The sequence below is a fragment of the Schistocerca americana genome, chromosome 3, assembly GCF_021461395.2.
Source record: "Schistocerca americana isolate TAMUIC-IGC-003095 chromosome 3, iqSchAmer2.1, whole genome shotgun sequence".
NCBI classification, from domain to species: domain Eukaryota; kingdom Metazoa; phylum Arthropoda; class Insecta; order Orthoptera; family Acrididae; genus Schistocerca; species Schistocerca americana.
Window position 1 is genome coordinate 950,608,090 of NC_060121.1, and position 16,957 is coordinate 950,625,046.

Below are 16,957 nucleotides of genomic sequence, written 5' to 3' on the forward strand. Positions count from 1 at the left end.
TCTGCCAGGAAGTTTCATAACAAGTGAAAAGGGTTCCAACGTGATTATGACCGCACGATGAGTATTAACAGACTTTAAACGCAGAATGGTAGTTGGAGCTAGATGCATGGGACGTCCCATTTCGAAAATAGTTAGGAAATTCAGTACTCCAAGGTCCACGCCGTCAAGAGTGTGTCGAGAATATCACATTTCAGTTATTAGTTCTCACCGTGGACAAAGCGGTGGCGGACGGCTTTCTTAACCACCGAGAGCAGTGGCGTTATTAGTGCTAACAGATAAGCAACTCTGCGTGAAAGAACTGCAGTTATCAGCGTGGGACGTTCGAAGAACGTACCCGATAGCACACTGCGGCGAAATTCGGCGTTAATGGTCTATGATAGCAGACGACCGACGAGAGCGCTTTCGCTAACAGCAAGACGTCGCTTGCAGCGCCTCTCCTGAGCTCGTAACCGTATTGGTTGGACCTGGACGACTGGATTTCAATGATTCAAAAACAGTCTTAATCGCATTTATTATCATTATACCGCCAACCGGTTTCAACCCGACGTAGGGGTCATCTTCTGGGCGTTTACACCATTGGTCGACTGCCGTTATGTAGACAGGAGTGACACCACCAGTAGTCGACCAATTGTGTAAACGCCCAGAAGATGACCCCTACGTCGGGTTGAAACCGGTTGGCGGTATAATAATAATAAATACGATTAAGACTGTTTTTGAATAATTGATTAATCATACTAATCGCTGCTTCATCTCCACAATCATGTTGTCCAAAAGCCTGGATTTCAGTTGGTAAGAGCTGATGGTAGGGTTCGAGCGTGGCCGCAGACCCCACGAAACCATGGACCCAATTTGTCAGCAAGGCACTGTGCAACTTGGCAATAGCTGCATAGCGGTGTCGGCTGTGTTTATATAGAATGGTCTGGTCCTATGGTCCAATTGAACCGATGGTTCAAATTTTCAACCATTCATGTACTTCACGTTCCCAAACAACAATGCGCTGTGTGACCAGGCCACAATTGTTCGCAATTCGGGCGAATGATTTGGTCACCCAGAGGGGCCCGACATGAATCCCGTCGTACATTTATGGGACGTAATCGAGAGGTCAGTTCGTGCACAAACTGCTCCTCGGCAACACTTTCGCAATTATGGACGGCTGTAGGGGCAGAATGGCTCACTATTTCTGCAGGAGACTTCCAACGACTTGGGCTGGCCGCTGTGGCCGAGCGATTCTAGGCACTTCAGTCCGGAACCTCGAGGCTGCTACAGTCGATAGTTCGAATCCTGCCTCGGGCAAGGATGTGTGTGATGTCCTTAGGTATAGGGGACTAATGATCTCAGATGTTAAGTCTCGTAGTGCTCAGAGCCATTTGAACCATCCAACAAATTGTTGAGCCCATGCTACGTCGAGTTGTTGCTCCACGCCGGGCAAGAGGAGATCCGACACGATATTAGGAGGTATCCCACGATTTTTGTGATCTAAGTTTAATATAAATTGACTCATTTCAGAGTAAGGTAGGAAGTGGCCCGCCCGGTTAGTCGCGCGGTCTGACGCTCTGCTTTCCGGGAGGGAAGGCGTGCCGGTCCCCGGCACGAATACGTCCGGCGAATTAGTGTCGAGGTCCGGTGTGCCGGCCAGATTTTGGATGGTTTTTAAGGCGGTTTTCCATCTGCCTCGGCGAATGCGGGCTGGTTCCCCTTATTCCGCCTCAGTTGCACTATGTCGGCGATTGCTGCGCAAACACTGTCTCCACGTACGCGTTATAATGGTCGCCTAGTCGTAGATATTGCTATAATCGCACTATTTCACTCCCATTTACGGAACTTGTTAGCACATGATGTTAGGTTGGCGTCATTAAAATGCATTGTGATAATCGCTGCTGCTTGCTGGATCGCTGCTGTGTCTCGATGCTAATGCTGGCTCTAAATCTGGTTGTCTAGGGGTAAAAAGATGAGGTCCTGTGTTTTTGATGTGCTTTTGATGATAAATAATGAGCGAAACCAACAAATATTTAAACTTCAAATATTTATTACTCTGGTGGCCATCTTAATTCCACTGTCCACCAAAGACAATGACACAACACAAATTAGCACTTCTTTTACACGTTCTTTGCAATGTTTATCCACCTCGAACAATAACACACATACACTTTACCAAAGTGACATTCACACTCCGCTCCCGACCCTTCTTGCTGCTTGTATTTATAACCTTGTCAAAGAACTACTAAAAAGAGATATAGTTTATAAGTTACATGTACATCTGTTATCGTAATTTGTGCAGAAAAGTTATTAATTTATATCGAGTGACATAATTTAACAGGTCATTAAAATGACAGACAGATTTGTTGACTTGACAGAATAATTCTTTGTTACAAAAAGGCCGTTTTTTTGAAATTTGTCAATTGGCTTCTCTAATTCGCATAAATAAGTAAGTAACATGAATTATTAAGATTTACATTGGTTTTCGTCCAAAATAGGAGTGTTTACGTGAATACTGAGTGAAAACGGTCCTAGTGAACAAATAGGTTTCACTGGGTGACTTTTATTTAAGGAGATCCAAAATACGTGAGTTGGCCACTATTTTTCGTACTTCATATTAATTATTTAAGATGAACTTAGTGTTTTTACATGATGACATTTGCTGTATTAGTGATCAAGTGATATTAACTTTTGTGTGGGTCAGTTATTCAGTATAATTTAATGGGTTGACTGTTTATGGAGACATGTTATGCAATAGTTGCTAACGTACACAATAACTTTTCTATAATCATAAATACTCGTTAAGCTGGTTGAATTTGGAGGGTATCGAGTACTCGCATACTTCGGTTAAGTAAAGCCTTTAATAGGTTCCGTTATAGCGTACACCACGCAAACATTTGGTGTTACACTCGTCCGGTGTGAAACGTTCCCGGGGGAGGGGGAGGGGGGGGGGCGGCTCCACTGGGGGCCGAATCGCACAATAACCCTAGGTTCGGTGTGGGGCGGCATTGGGGTGAGTGGACTGCTGTGGCCTGTTGTGGGGTTGTGTACCACTGAGGGCTACGGCGGGGTCGAAGCCTCTCCGTCGTTTCTAGGTCCCCACTTCAATATAATACAAGGTAGGAAGTGCTATAATTTAAAAGAGCAGTTCGACTTTTACAATATTTCCCTACAATGCAATAGGTCTTTTAGGAATGTATGTTGTTACTGGTATTACTTGCGATCGGAAGAATAGCCGTAATCGTAAACGTAAAGCACAGCCAACATCTTGCACACGCAACCGGTTGGATGACTGTTACATTTCATATAATTGCATCACAGTTGCTGAGAACACAGCCACAGAATGTTTAAAACACCAAAAGGCTGTTATTTTCAAAATATTCTAGGACTGTGGGCGCAAGTAAGCAGAAGTAATATTTCAGAATAATGCCAATACAACATGATAAGCAATGAGTTTTGGACGCTTTTATGATAATAAAACAGAAAAATATGAATGAACACAGCTATTACCGAGTTGAACCAGGTTGAGCCTAATGTGCATCCCGAAGGTTTGGTGCTTGTGCGGGAGGCACAGGAACGCAGTACTGAGCATCCGTCAACTTAGCCGAGGCGTGCGATACTCTCAGCAGAGAGTTTCTCCGACAGGCGGCGCACTCACCTTGAGCAGGAAGACGTCTCCAGTGCGGGCGTCGATGCTAAAGTGTCCGGTGCCGTCTGGGGAAACGCCGGGTCCGGACAGGGAGTACACCACGTCCTGGGGGCGTCCGGAATCCCCGTCCACAGCCTCCACCTGTACAGGCAGAGCGGGCAGAGCTGGCTGAGGCGGTTCTCTCTCGTTCTCTCTCTCTCTCTCTCTCTCTCTCTCTCACACACACACACACACACACACACACACACACACACAAGCACGCGCGCGTGCGCTCGGAGAATATCCACTATAATTCCAGCTGTAAAAATAATGAGATTTGTTTCTCGTTGTTATTACACTACTGGCCATTAAAATTGCTACACCACGAAGATGACGTGCTACAGACGCGAAATTTAACCGACAGGAAGAAGATGCTGTGATATGCAAATGATTAGCTTTTCAGAGCATTCACATAAGGTTGGCGCCAGTGGCGACACCTACAACGTGCTGACACGGGGAAAGTTTCCAACCGATTTCTCATACACAAACAGCAGTTGACCGGCTTTACCTGGTGAAACGTTGTTGCGATGCCTCGAGTAAGGAGGAGAAATGCGTACCATCACGTTTCCGACATTGATAAAGGTCGGATTGTAGCCTATCGCGATTGCGGTTTATCGTATCGCGACATTGCTGCTCGCGTTGGTCGAGATCCAACGACTGTTAGCAGAATGTGGAATCGGTGGGTTCAGGAGGGTAATACGGAACGCCGTGCTGGATCCCAGCGGCCTCGTATCACTAGCAGTCGAGATGACAGGCATCTTATCCGGATGGCTGTAACGGATCGTGCAGCCACGTCTCGATCCCTGAGTCAACAGATGGGGACGTATGCAAGACAACAACCATCTGCACGAACAGTTCGACGACGTTTGCAGCAGCATGGACTATCAGCTCGGAGACCATGGCTGCGGTTACCCTTGACACTGCATCACAGACAGGAGCGCCTGCGATGGTGTACTCAACGACGAACCTGGGTGCACGAATGGCAAAACGTCATTTGATCGGGTGAATCCAGCTTCTGTTTACAGCATCATGATGGTCGCATCCGTGTTTGGCGACATCGCGGTGAACGCACATTGGAAGCGTGTATTCGTCATCGCCATACTGGCGTATCACCCGGCGTGATGGTATGGGGTGCCATCGGTTACACGTCTCGGTCACCTCTTGCTCGCATTGACAGCACTTTGAACAGTCCACGTTGCATTTCAGATGTGTTACGACCCGTGGCTCTACCCTTCATTCGATCCCTGCGAAACCCTACATTTCAGCATGATAATGCACGACTGCATGTTGCAGGTCCTGTACGGGCCTTTCTGGGTGCAGAAAATGTTCGATTGCTGCCCTGGCCAGCACATTCTCCAGATATCTCACCAATTGAAAACGTCTGGCCAATGGTGGCCGAGCAACTGGCTCGTCACAATACGCCCGTCACTACTCTTGAACGGGGTCAGGGATTTTCTCTGCCTCGTGATGGCTGGGTGTTGTGTGCTGTCCTTAGGTTAGTTAGGTTTAAGTAGTTCTAAGTTCTAGGGGACTGATGACCATAGATGTTAAGTCCCATAGTGCTCAGAGCCATTTGAACCATTTTTGAACTACTCTTGATGAACTGTGGTATCGTGTTGAAGGTACGTGGGCAGCTGTGTTCGACTCAATGCCCAGGCGTATCAAGGCCGTTATTACGGCCAGAGTTTGTTGTTCTCGGTACTGATTTCTCAGGATCTATGCACCCAAATTGCGTGAAAATGTAATGTCATGTCAGTTCTAGTATAATATATTTGTCCAATGAATACCCGTTTATCATCTGCATTTCTTCTTGGTGTAGCAATTTTAATGGACAATAGTGTATCATATCCACAAGTCAAATGTCTTAGATTTGTATCGTGACTACACACCGTTGACTCCAGCGTGACAGCACGGAAATAGAAGGCAAAAAATGTACGACATTACAAGAGTGCTTAATTTGCTAATTTAGCAACGTCTGACTGGATTTTTGTGCAGCTTTTTTTCATTATAGATAACTGCATACTCTGTGAAAAGTCTGAGGCTGTCGCACCTATGTTCGGTAAAAGATGTTAGCGACCAGACAGTTTCAGGCAATGAGTCATGGTTATCGCATGGCAGATGAGCTCTGATCCAGTAGCTAGCTGCAAGTAGTTACGACTATGGCCGAAAGGTGTCAGCTTTTTGCGGATTATGAAATTATCAACTAGTTAAACCATATTTGGCTAACAAAACTGTAGCTATTGTGATTATTACGACTGTCATTAATTATTGCTGATTTGTTTATTAATGTGGTTGGTGATGTGAGTGGAAAGTAAGATATTATATGAATACCGTTATGTCTACTGAGTACACGTTATCGTGGGAACTGTGACTGTTCAGAGAAAGTGAATTATACTCGGAGGTGAATCTTGTAATGTACAATTAGCTTGTTTACGGGACTAGCAAAACAAAAAACATTTTACGATAATTAAATTATTTAAAGTGGGAATTATTTTAATTTTAGCGGAGTTTCTAAATTTGTACATAATTTGAAAGACAATGAAACAATTTAAAATCAGAGATGGTAAAATAGTCTGTATTAAGCTGAAAGTCCAAATCCGCAGTAGTTGTTTATTATGTTTTTCCCTGTATGACGACCAGTTTCATATCCTGGAGGTATATCTTCAGCTCATATGAAACTAATACTTCATGTTCCACGACTTCCAAGGTGCAACTGCGCATAAAAACATGTCACTCCTCAGTTCAAATGGCTCTGAGCACTATGGGACTTAATTGCTTTGGTCATCAGTCCCCTAGAACTTAGAACTACTTAAACCTAACTAACCTAAGGACATCACAAACATCCATGCCCGAGGCAGGATTCGAACCTGCGAGCGTAGCGGTCACGCGGTTCCAGACTGAAGCGCCTAGAACCGCTCTGCCACTCCGGCCGACTAATGTTTACATGTAAATATGTTCTTTCATACTCACTGCATCTTCCTTAGCTTAATGTACATTTTTCAGTTTTATGACCTGCGTTCTCATTGTTTGAGAGAACAAATTTACATGTAAATATGTTACCTCATTTTCAGTGCCTCTTCCTTATCGTAATGTGCAATTTTCAGTTTCATGACCTTTGTTCTACTTGATTGATTACGAACAATGTAAAGTTAATTTGTCTATGCCGGGCGGCGGCACACTCCTCTGTAAGACTATGTTTGAAACGGCAGATGGCCATCCGATTCGAACCATACATGATCAGTAAAATATCTCCAAAACACATGACAATCAACGTCTGTCTTTTGACAGCGTTTGGAGATATTTTACCGATTATGTAAAGTTCGGATCGGATGGCCATCTGCCGTTTCAAACATATCTTACTGAGGAGTGACATGTTTTTATGCGCAGTTGCACCTTGGAAGTTGTGGCACATGCAGTATTAGTTTTATATGACCTGAAGATACACTCTAGGGTATGAAAGCAACGTCTTACAGGGAAAATCGCAATAAACAGTCATCGTGAAATTTGGACTTTCACTCAGTTTAATACCGATAATTTTACCATCTCTGATTTTAAATTGTTTGTTTGTCCTTCATATTATGTACAGGTTCTTTAGCTGGTCACTTGACCTATAAGGTTATTTGTAATTTCTAAATTTGTTCATTTAATAATTTGTTCATAAAAGCTATTAAGTTGTGATTGGTCAGATGTAAAAGACGCGGGATTGCGTGGTTTAATATTAATATCGGATTGACTATGATGTGTATCAGCCAATCACAGGACAGTACGCTCACGCGTATTTTGTGGCCTTAAGATATGCTTTGTGAAGTCCAAAGAGTTCAGTTCACCGCTCGGCGATCATCACGTTCTGATGCGGATGTAAGGAGCTCTGAATGGATGTGATAATTTTAATAATTCAAACTTGACTATGGAGTGCTGAAAAGTGGACTCGAACGTATGAGAAAAACGAACACGTGAAATTCTGTCACAGATAACCCGTCTGGTAATCTTTTTGGTAACGGGTTCGGTTAGTTACCGTAAGCTGGCGATCACGATTTACTGTGACTGCGTGTGAGAGGTGAAACTGAAACTTAAGATTAGCACGGGCTTGACAGTGTTTTGTATCAAACAAATTACCACACGTCATAGTTTTCACTCATAAACTACCTTTCAATCAATCGCTCAGTTAACCTGATACTGAAAAATGTTCGTTGCTTGGGTAGCTCAGATGGTAGAGCATTTGCCCGAGTTCGAGTCTCGGTCCGGCACACAGTTTTAATCTGCCAGGAAGTTTAATATTCGTTGCACCCGATGGACTTGTATAATGCTACAGCTTCTACCACAGCTTTTAACGCAGAGGAACACCATTCGTTTTCAACAGCGAAGGCGTGTGGACCGGACTGCAGAAGAAGAAATCACCTTAAGGTGAGTGAACATTATTTCTGTAGGCCGAGTACATAGTAACCGGGGCGTTGAAGTTGGTATTATTATTGTCTGCAAGGTCATTAACATACAACATGAACAGCAAGGGTCGAAATGCACTTCCATGGGACACGTCTGAATTTACTTCTACTTCCGCCGATGATCCTTCATTCAAGGGAAGATTCTGCGTCCTCCGTATAAAAAAACCCTCACTCGACTTACTTATTGTTTCGTATCCCTATACCTGATGACTATACACTGCTGTGCAAAACTTAGAGGCAAAAGTAACTCTCGAAGGACGTGTCTCTGCCAAGCATCATAGTTCAATCAACCTTGAGCCAAGCATAGAAAGAACTACTGTAGTATAGTCAGGAGGTAAGTCAAAGAAATTCGAAATGGGGCGAACAGAAATGACACTTTTATTCAAAGACAATAGCTGCGCTGAAGTAACCTGACACATGATGGTACCATGGACATTATAAAAGGCGGGATCACCACGGCCGGCAGTACATGCTCTGCAAGATGCTCCCATGCTGGCTACAAGGTTGGTAAGCAATTCTTGTGGCAGGGCGTTCCATTACTCCACCAGCGCGGTTGACAACTCATGGATGGTTTTTTGTGCGTGTGGACGTACTGAAATACATCTCCGCAATGCATCCCTCTCGATGGTATTTAAGTTGGGGGAAGGACAAGCAGTCCAGTCGCCGAATATCCTTTCATTCCAAGAGGTCCACCACCTGAGCTGTTCGATGCGGCCGCATTTTCCGCCATAAAAATGAACTCAGGTACAAAGCACCCCTCACGTGACGCATATGAGGAAGTAGTAGAAAATCACAACAAAGTTCATCCGTTAATGCACCGTGTTCAAATATTCAGAGTGAGGCGTAGAGCCTTCGCATCGCTCTTGTCACTTGTTAGGACGATATCATTATAGACATGAGTCATCGATAGATGTCACAAGCTGACATGGACCTGACAAGGGAACCTCCCCATCGTACCCCCCTCAGATTTAGTTATAAGTTGGCACAGTGGATAGGCCTTGAAAAACTGAACACAGATCAATTGAGAAAACAGGAAGAAGTTGTGTGGAACTGTGAAAAAATAAGCAAAATATACAAACTTATAACTAAATCAGAGGGGGATGCGATGGGGAGGTTCCCTTGTGAGTTACAGAGCTGCACGTAGTTGTACTAGTAGGCGGCAGAGGTCAGCAGTTGACGGACAGTGCTAGCAGTCGTAGTCAAAACAATGTTGTAAAGTTATGTTTGATTAATATTTAATGTATTTGCATAATTATAATTGTTTTATATGTGTAGTAATTAGGAGTGTGAGTGTTGCATGAGTGAGAAGAACAGAAGTAAATGAAAATTGTTTTGTTTATTCACGAAGTAGCAGTTAAACTATACAGGGGATTTACTATAATTAAATGTGCAGTCAGTTTAGGTACTAATAAATCGTGACTAGAACACTAATTAATCGGTAGTTTCTGAAGGAGTAATTTTATATTTGATACTTTTCTAAATTTATTTATTTAGCAATTGCCATAGAAAGAAATGTTTTACTATGATTGGTCATTGAAGTAAATCGCGGGTTAGCGCGGGATAATACTGCAACCTGATTTGCTGTTTGTGATATCAGCCAATCATAAAAATGCAGGCTCGCCCCAGTCTATGCGGGGAACAAAGCCTTTGGTGTGATCTAAGTCAGTCGGGGCTGAGGGTTCGAACTAGTAACATCTCACTGAAAGGAGCTCCGAAGAAAGTACCGTAAAATCGCGGAAAAATGCTAATTATGAGTTCGCGAAGTAGTACAAAGTCTGTTGTTTAAGTGAACGGTGTAGTGAAAGTCGTGTGGAATTTCGGACGGAATATCAAAATTATTGCTTTTGACTGTTCGTTAAAACCGCGTGGCGTGTTGTGCGAGCTAAGACGGGAACAGGTATTACGTGTAGAGCGGAGTGCACAACATTTGAGCGAGCATTCTCATAACTAAACGATCCAGTGAACTCTGTTAACTTCGGTAACGGTTGTAAATACCATAAGCTGGCTACGTGTGTGATTGTGGTGTGCGTGTGAACTTTCCATTGTGTAGACACTTAGTACGGACTTGGCAGTATTAACTGTGATCTTTATCGTAAAAATACACCCGAAAATTTACATTGCCAAGTTAAAACTTTTATTTCAGTACTAGCCACATCCCGTTTACCGGATAATTCTATGTATGTTGCGACCTGCAGTAGACAGTAGTGTTCTAGTATTTTCTACTACAGCTTTTAGTTAGACAAATGAACATTGCTGGACACTGGCAGGGCGGTGAAAAGAAACGTGCCGCGCCGCAAGAGGTCAGTACTTCCATGCAACATCATTGCTCCCCATATCATAACACGTGGATCCTCAAAATGATCATATTCGACAATGCTGGATGTACCTTCATATACCGACAGGTGGTGCACCCAGGAACATGACCGTCTTGCTAGTCCAGGTTTTATGGTGTGAGACGGCATAATGTTGCATGATCGTACTGACCTGCAAATCTTTGAACACGGTACACTAACCGAAAGGTTATGCATATGAAAGGTGCTGTCTATTAAAATTTCGCGCCAGTCGGAGATAAGAGTGGCGCTAGTAGCGTACAAACGAGGTTTTCTTTAAATATACGCTGTAACAGCGATAGCGTTAGCTACCTTTTGAGATAGGACGTGGTGAGTTGATGCTAATCAAGAATGCCTTTAAGGCGGCAGAAAAGCCGTCATCAACACCTCAATGGGTTTGAAAGAGGCCGTGCAATAGAGCTACGAGTAGATGCATGTTTCTTCTGCGATACTGTAGAAAGACTTGGCTGTGGTGGTTACCAGAATGTATGCTCACAAGAATATTGGGCTCTGGACGGCCACGTGGCACTGCCTAGCGACGTATGTCTCTGGCGCATCGTACTGCATGTGAAGCAGCAATTTGAGCAGATGTTGGCACCACAGTGACACAACGCACTGTTAGAAATCAGTTACTTCAAGGACAGCTCCAAGCCAGACAATCTGTTGCTTGCATTCCGCTGACCCAAAAACCATCGCCATTTGCGACTTCAATGGCGTCAAGCGAGAGCTCACTGGACGGCAGGATAGAGATCTGTTGTGTTTTCTGATGAAAGCTGGTTCTACCTCTGTGCCTGTGGTGATCGCACGTTGGTTGGAGGGAGGCCAGTTGAGGGCCTGTAACAAACCAATCTGCATGCTAGACACACTGGACCTTCACCTTGAGTTGAGGTCTGGGGTGCGATTTCGTGTGACAGCAGGAGCAATCTCGTGGTTGTCCCACGCACACTAACCTCAAATTTATAAGTCAGCTTAGTGATTTAACCTGTTGCGCTCCCATCCATGGACGACATTCAAGGGAGTGTTTTTCGGTACAGTAATGCTCCCCCACATACCGCAGTTGTAGCCCAACATGCTCTACAGAGAGTCAACTTGTTGCCTTAGCCTGCTCGATCAGTAGATCCATCATCAGTCGAGCCCATGTACGACATGATCGGAAGGCAACTCCAGAATCCAGCATTAACCAGCATTGTTGTTGTTGTTGTTGTTGTGGTCTTCAGTCCAGAGACTGGTTTGATGCAGCTCTCCATGCTACTCTATCCTGCGCAAGGTTCTTCACCTCCCAGTATCTACTGCAACCTATATCCCTCTGAATGTGTTTAGTGTAATCATCTCTTGGTCTCTCTCTACGATTTTTACCCTCCACGCTGCCCTCCAGTACGCTTCCTCAGAACATGTTCTACCAACCGATCCCTTCTTCTTGTCAAGTTGTGCCACAAATTTCTCTTCTCCCCAATTCTATTCAATACCTCCTCATTAGTTATGCGATCTACTCATCTAATCTTCAGCATTCTTCTGTAGCACCACATTTCGAAAGCTTCTATTCTCTTATGACCAAACAATTTATCGTCCACATTTCACTTCCATACAAGGCTACACTCCATACAAATACTTTCAGAAACGACTTCCTGACACTTAAATCTATACTCGATGTTAACAAATTTCTCTTCTTCAGAAACGCTTTCCTTGCCATTCACAGTCTACATTTTATATCCTCTCTACTTCGACCATCATCAGTAATTTTGCTCCCCAAATAGCAAAACTCATCTACTACTTTAAGCGTTTCATTTCCTAATCTAATTCCCGCAGCATCACCCGATTTAATTGGACTACATTCTATTACCCTCGTTTTGCTTTTGTTGATGTTCATCTTATATCCTCCTTTCAAGACACTGTCCATTCCGTTCGACTGCTCTTCCAAGTCCTTTGCTGTCTCTGAGAGAATTACAATGTCATCAAAGATATTATTTCTTCTCCATGGATTTTAATTCCTACTCCGAATTTTTCTTATGTTTCCTTTACTGCTTGCTCAATATACAGATTGAATAACATCGGCGAGAGGCTACAACCCTGTCTCACTCCCTTCCCAACCACTGCTTCCCTTTCATGTCCCTCGACTCTTATAACTGCCATCTGGTTTCTGTACAAATTATAAATAGCTTTTCGCTCCCTGTATTTTACCCCTGGCGACCTCAGAATTTGAAAGAGAGTATTCCAGTCAACATTGTCAAAAGCTTTCTCTAAGTCTACAAATGCTAGAAACGTGGGTTTGCCTTTCCTTAATCTATTTTCTAAGATAAGTCGTAGGGTCAGTATTGCCACACGTGTTCCAATATTTCTACGGAATCCAAACTGATCTTCCGCGAGGTCGGCTTTTTCCATTCGTCTGTACAGAATTCGTGTTAATATTTTGCAGTCTTGGCCTATTAAACTGATAGTTCGGTAATTTTCGCATCTGTCAACACCTGCTTTCTTTGGGATTGGAATTATTATATTCTTCTTGAAGTCTGAGGGTATTTCGTCTGTCTCATACATCTTGCTCACTAGATGCTAGACTTTTGTTAGGCTTGGCTCTCCCAAGGCTGTCAGTAGTTCTAATGGAATGTTGTCTAGTCCCGGGGCCTTGTTTCGACTTAGATCTTTCAGTGCTCTGTCAAACTCTTCAAGCAGTATCATATCTCCTATTTCATCTTCATCTACATTCTCTTCCATTTCTATAATATTGTGCTCAAGAACATCGCCCTTGTATAGACTCTCTATATACTCCTTCCATCTTTCTGCTTATCCTTCTTTGCTTAGAACTGCGTTTCCATCTGAGCTCTTATCCATCCCTATATTGACCGACCAAATACAACAGGCATGTATGCGTGCTCACATTCAACATTGTGGCGATTAAGCCGGTTATTAATGCACCAGCCTTTCGCATTTGCGCCAACGGCCTTGCCATAGTGGTAACACCGGTTCCCGTCAGATCACCGAAGTTAAGCGCTGTCGGACTGGGCTAGCACTTGGATATGTAACCATTCGGTCTGCCGAGCGCTGTTGGCAAGCTGAGTGCACTCAGCCATTGTGAGGCAAACTGAGGAGCTACTTGATTGAGAAGTAGCGGCTCCGGTCTCGGAAAATGACATATGGCCGGGAGAGCGGTGTGCCAACCACATGCCCCTCCATATCCGCATCCGGTGACGGCTGTGGGCAAAGGATGACACCGCGGCCGGTGGGTAGCGTTGGGTCTTCACGGCGTGAAGGAGATTTTTATTCTTTCGCACTTGCAATGGGTCATCTCACGCTTTCATTAACCTGTCATCTTGCAATGTAATCCAAATTTTGCATATAACACCTAAAGGTGGCTTACTCAATATTCTGGAAGAGTTCGAAGTGTACGCACATGCACACAAATATCCACGACAAATACTCAACGAGCAGTTAGATCCAAAACATAAACACTATACAGAAAACTTTATTCTAATCATCGATCATGAAAAAGGATAAACAATCAAAGACATAAGCTAAGCCAAACCAGTCACACATTCACAGATAAAAATAAACACGGTAACTAAGGGAAATCGGTAAGTAACTGCTCTGATGTAAACTTATAACAACGTTGGTTAAACGTCAAACAAAAAAATTGTCATACACAACAAATAAAATTCAGGCTATAATTTCCAACAAATATGGTCTATGAAAGCTAAGTCATAAAATAACTTTAAAAGACGTAATAAAAACGCTTAGGTGACTAACCAGCGATGTTATAGGTAAGTTAAGAATTTCATAAATGTATGGTTGTCAATCTCATATATGACAAATACGCTACCGTCTGCCCTAGAAAATAGTATATAATAAAATCATTACTTTCAGATCGCCTGATGGTGACAATAGTGCTGAAACAGGCTTGTCGTGATTAAATAAACATCTCAAAAAAAAGAAGCAGCTTTTTGGACTTAATTCGTAATGTCTTTACACGACTTATATCGAGCTGCGAGCCCATTGGAAACAAAATCACTCACATATGTTCAACTTAGATAAATGTATACCGGTAATTCCATTACTCTACATCATTTTTCGGTGTTGCAGTTTGTTTCCGTCAGTGTATATGTAAAGCAAAACGAGATCACGGACTAAAGCATAACAAAACACGCAAAGAGCGAACTGTGGCGACAAACTAGCTGGCACCTGATGCGGCAACACTGCAAGGTCAGCAGCGACCTTGTGCAATCTACTTTCTCGAGGGCGACTATAATGAAATGAAATAAAATGTCGTGTGGCTAGGGCATCCCGTCGGGTAGACCGTTCCACTTATCGTCAAAGGTGTCAGATAGTACGGAAACAGAAACCATTCATATCAAGCGTATGATCAACTCCCCTTGATCTCCTAGTTACCAATGATATGACTCTTTTTATGTTATCAACACTCATCTGCTTCTTTACTTAGTAATTTCCTCATTTCCTAAAATTCGTAACGTACATAGTTGTACTAAATCCATCTACAAATTCCTGGAGGCATTCCTAATTATACTAATTTACTAAAACGTGTGGTTACGTGAGCGCATAATCTTTCGTGGCATTCACGAGATTTCAACTACGTATTTATTGGAATTTCGAGAATTCAGGAACGCAGTAGAGCATTGGACGTTCATTTCAATTATTTCTGCATTAGCAGGCGCGTTTGCGGTGGTGGAACGTAGCCTGTATTACGCGGTGGGATTTCCGCTGCTTGGGAATTGTTTGTTACGAGGCATTTCATTAGGCATAAAGGGGAGGGCCGAAACTGGCGGCGCCCTCTGCTCAGCGGGCTGCTGCTAACCACTGGCGGAGGGATTCCCTTTATGGCGCTAGAGCTCCTCAGTTTTCAGGCCTAATTAAAGAGCGGAGAAAATCTGCTTTCCTTAAAAATAGAAGCCTACGTGCGCTCGAGATTTTTAAATGAGTAAGCTCAGTAGCTTGTGTAGTACGTCCATTGCAGGTCTACATCTACATGAGTACACTCCAGTTCACACTTGAGTGCTTGGCAGAGGGTTCTGCGAACCACATTTAGACTATTTCTAACAGCACGTGGAAAAAATGATCACTTAAATCTTTCTGTACGAGCTCTTATTCCTCTTCTTTTATTATGATGGTTGTTTATCCGCATCTAAGTTGGCGAATGTAAAATTTATTCACATTCAGAGGAGAAAGATGGTGATAGAAATTTTGTGAAAAGGTCTCGCCGCAACGCAAAGGACCTTTGTTTTACGACTGCCACACCAACCCTTGAGTTATATTCGTAACACTTTCTGCCCTATTTCGCAATAATACATAACTGACTGCGCTTCTTTGGATTTATTCAATGCCCTCCGTGAATCCTGTCTGGTAAGGATCCCAAACAGCACAACAACAGTCTAACAGAGAACGAATTAGCGAGATGTAAGCAGTCGCTTTCGTAGATCTGTTGCGTACTATAAATTTTCTGGCAATAAAACGCAGTCTGTGATATACCTTCACTACAATTTAAGTTGTTAATAATTGTACTTCGTAGGTATTTAGTTGAACTGACAACTTTTAAATTTCTGTGATTTATCGCGTAACCGAAATTTAACGGATTTACTTTTCTATACATGTGGATGACCTCGCACTTTTCATTATTCAGATTAGATTAGTACTTTTTCCATAGATCATGAATACGACACTTCTAATGATGTGGAACGTATCAGGTTAATAAAAGGTGTCTATACAAGATATTACATTACACAAAATGTTACATGTCACTTAATATTTTAAATTTTTTTTGTGGGGTTTGGGGAAAATACCCACTTAATGTATCCAAAAATTCATCTAATGAGTAGAAGGAGTTGCCATTAAGAAATTCTTTTAATTTCCTTTTAAATGCTATATGGCTATCTGTCAGACTTTTGATGCTATTAGGTAAGTGACCAAAGACTTTTGTGGCAGCATAATTTACCCCCTTCTGAGCCAAAGTTAGATTTGACCCTGAGTAGTGAAGATAATCCTTTCTCCTAGTGTTGTAGCCACGTACACTGCTATTACTTCTGAATTCGTTCGGATTGTTAATAACAAATTTCATAAGTATATATATATATATATATATATATATATATATATATATATATTGTGAGGCTACAGTGAGGATCTCTAGCTCTTCAAATAAGTGTCTGCAGGATGATCTTGGATGAGCTCCAGCAATTATTCTGATTACACGCTTTTGTGAAATGAACACTCTTTTACTCAATGATGAGTTTTTTTTCTTCCAGTTAGGTATGATTTAAACCATTTGAGCACTGTCCCATTCATACAACAGTACTTGAGCTTATCTAGAAGTATTCCATGATTTACACAATCAAAAGCCTTTGATAGATCACAAAAAATCCCAACAGGTGACTTCCGGTTACTCAGAGCATTTAATATTCCATTAGTGAAAGTATATATAGCATTTTCCGTTGAAAAACCCTTATGGAAACCAAACTGACATTTTGTTAAAACTTTATTTTTACAAATGTGTGAAGCTACTCCACAATACATTACTTTTT

At 42.7% G+C, this 16,957-nt stretch overlaps 1 protein-coding gene and 1 pseudogene across 1 annotated transcript in view; one reads left to right on the plus strand and one right to left on the minus strand.

Annotated features, from left to right (window-relative positions):
- The window catches only part of LOC124606574 (neural-cadherin-like), a 189,692-nt gene that overhangs the window by 141,609 nt on the left and 31,126 nt on the right, over positions 1–16,957 (minus strand). Inside the window, exon 4 of the mRNA XM_047138559.1 lies at positions 3,635–3,766. Within this exon, the coding sequence (XP_046994515.1) occupies positions 3,635–3,766 (132 nt within the window). The remainder of the gene's footprint in view (positions 1–3,634; positions 3,767–16,957) is intronic.
- LOC124607760 lies at positions 13,364–13,481 on the plus strand (annotated as a pseudogene).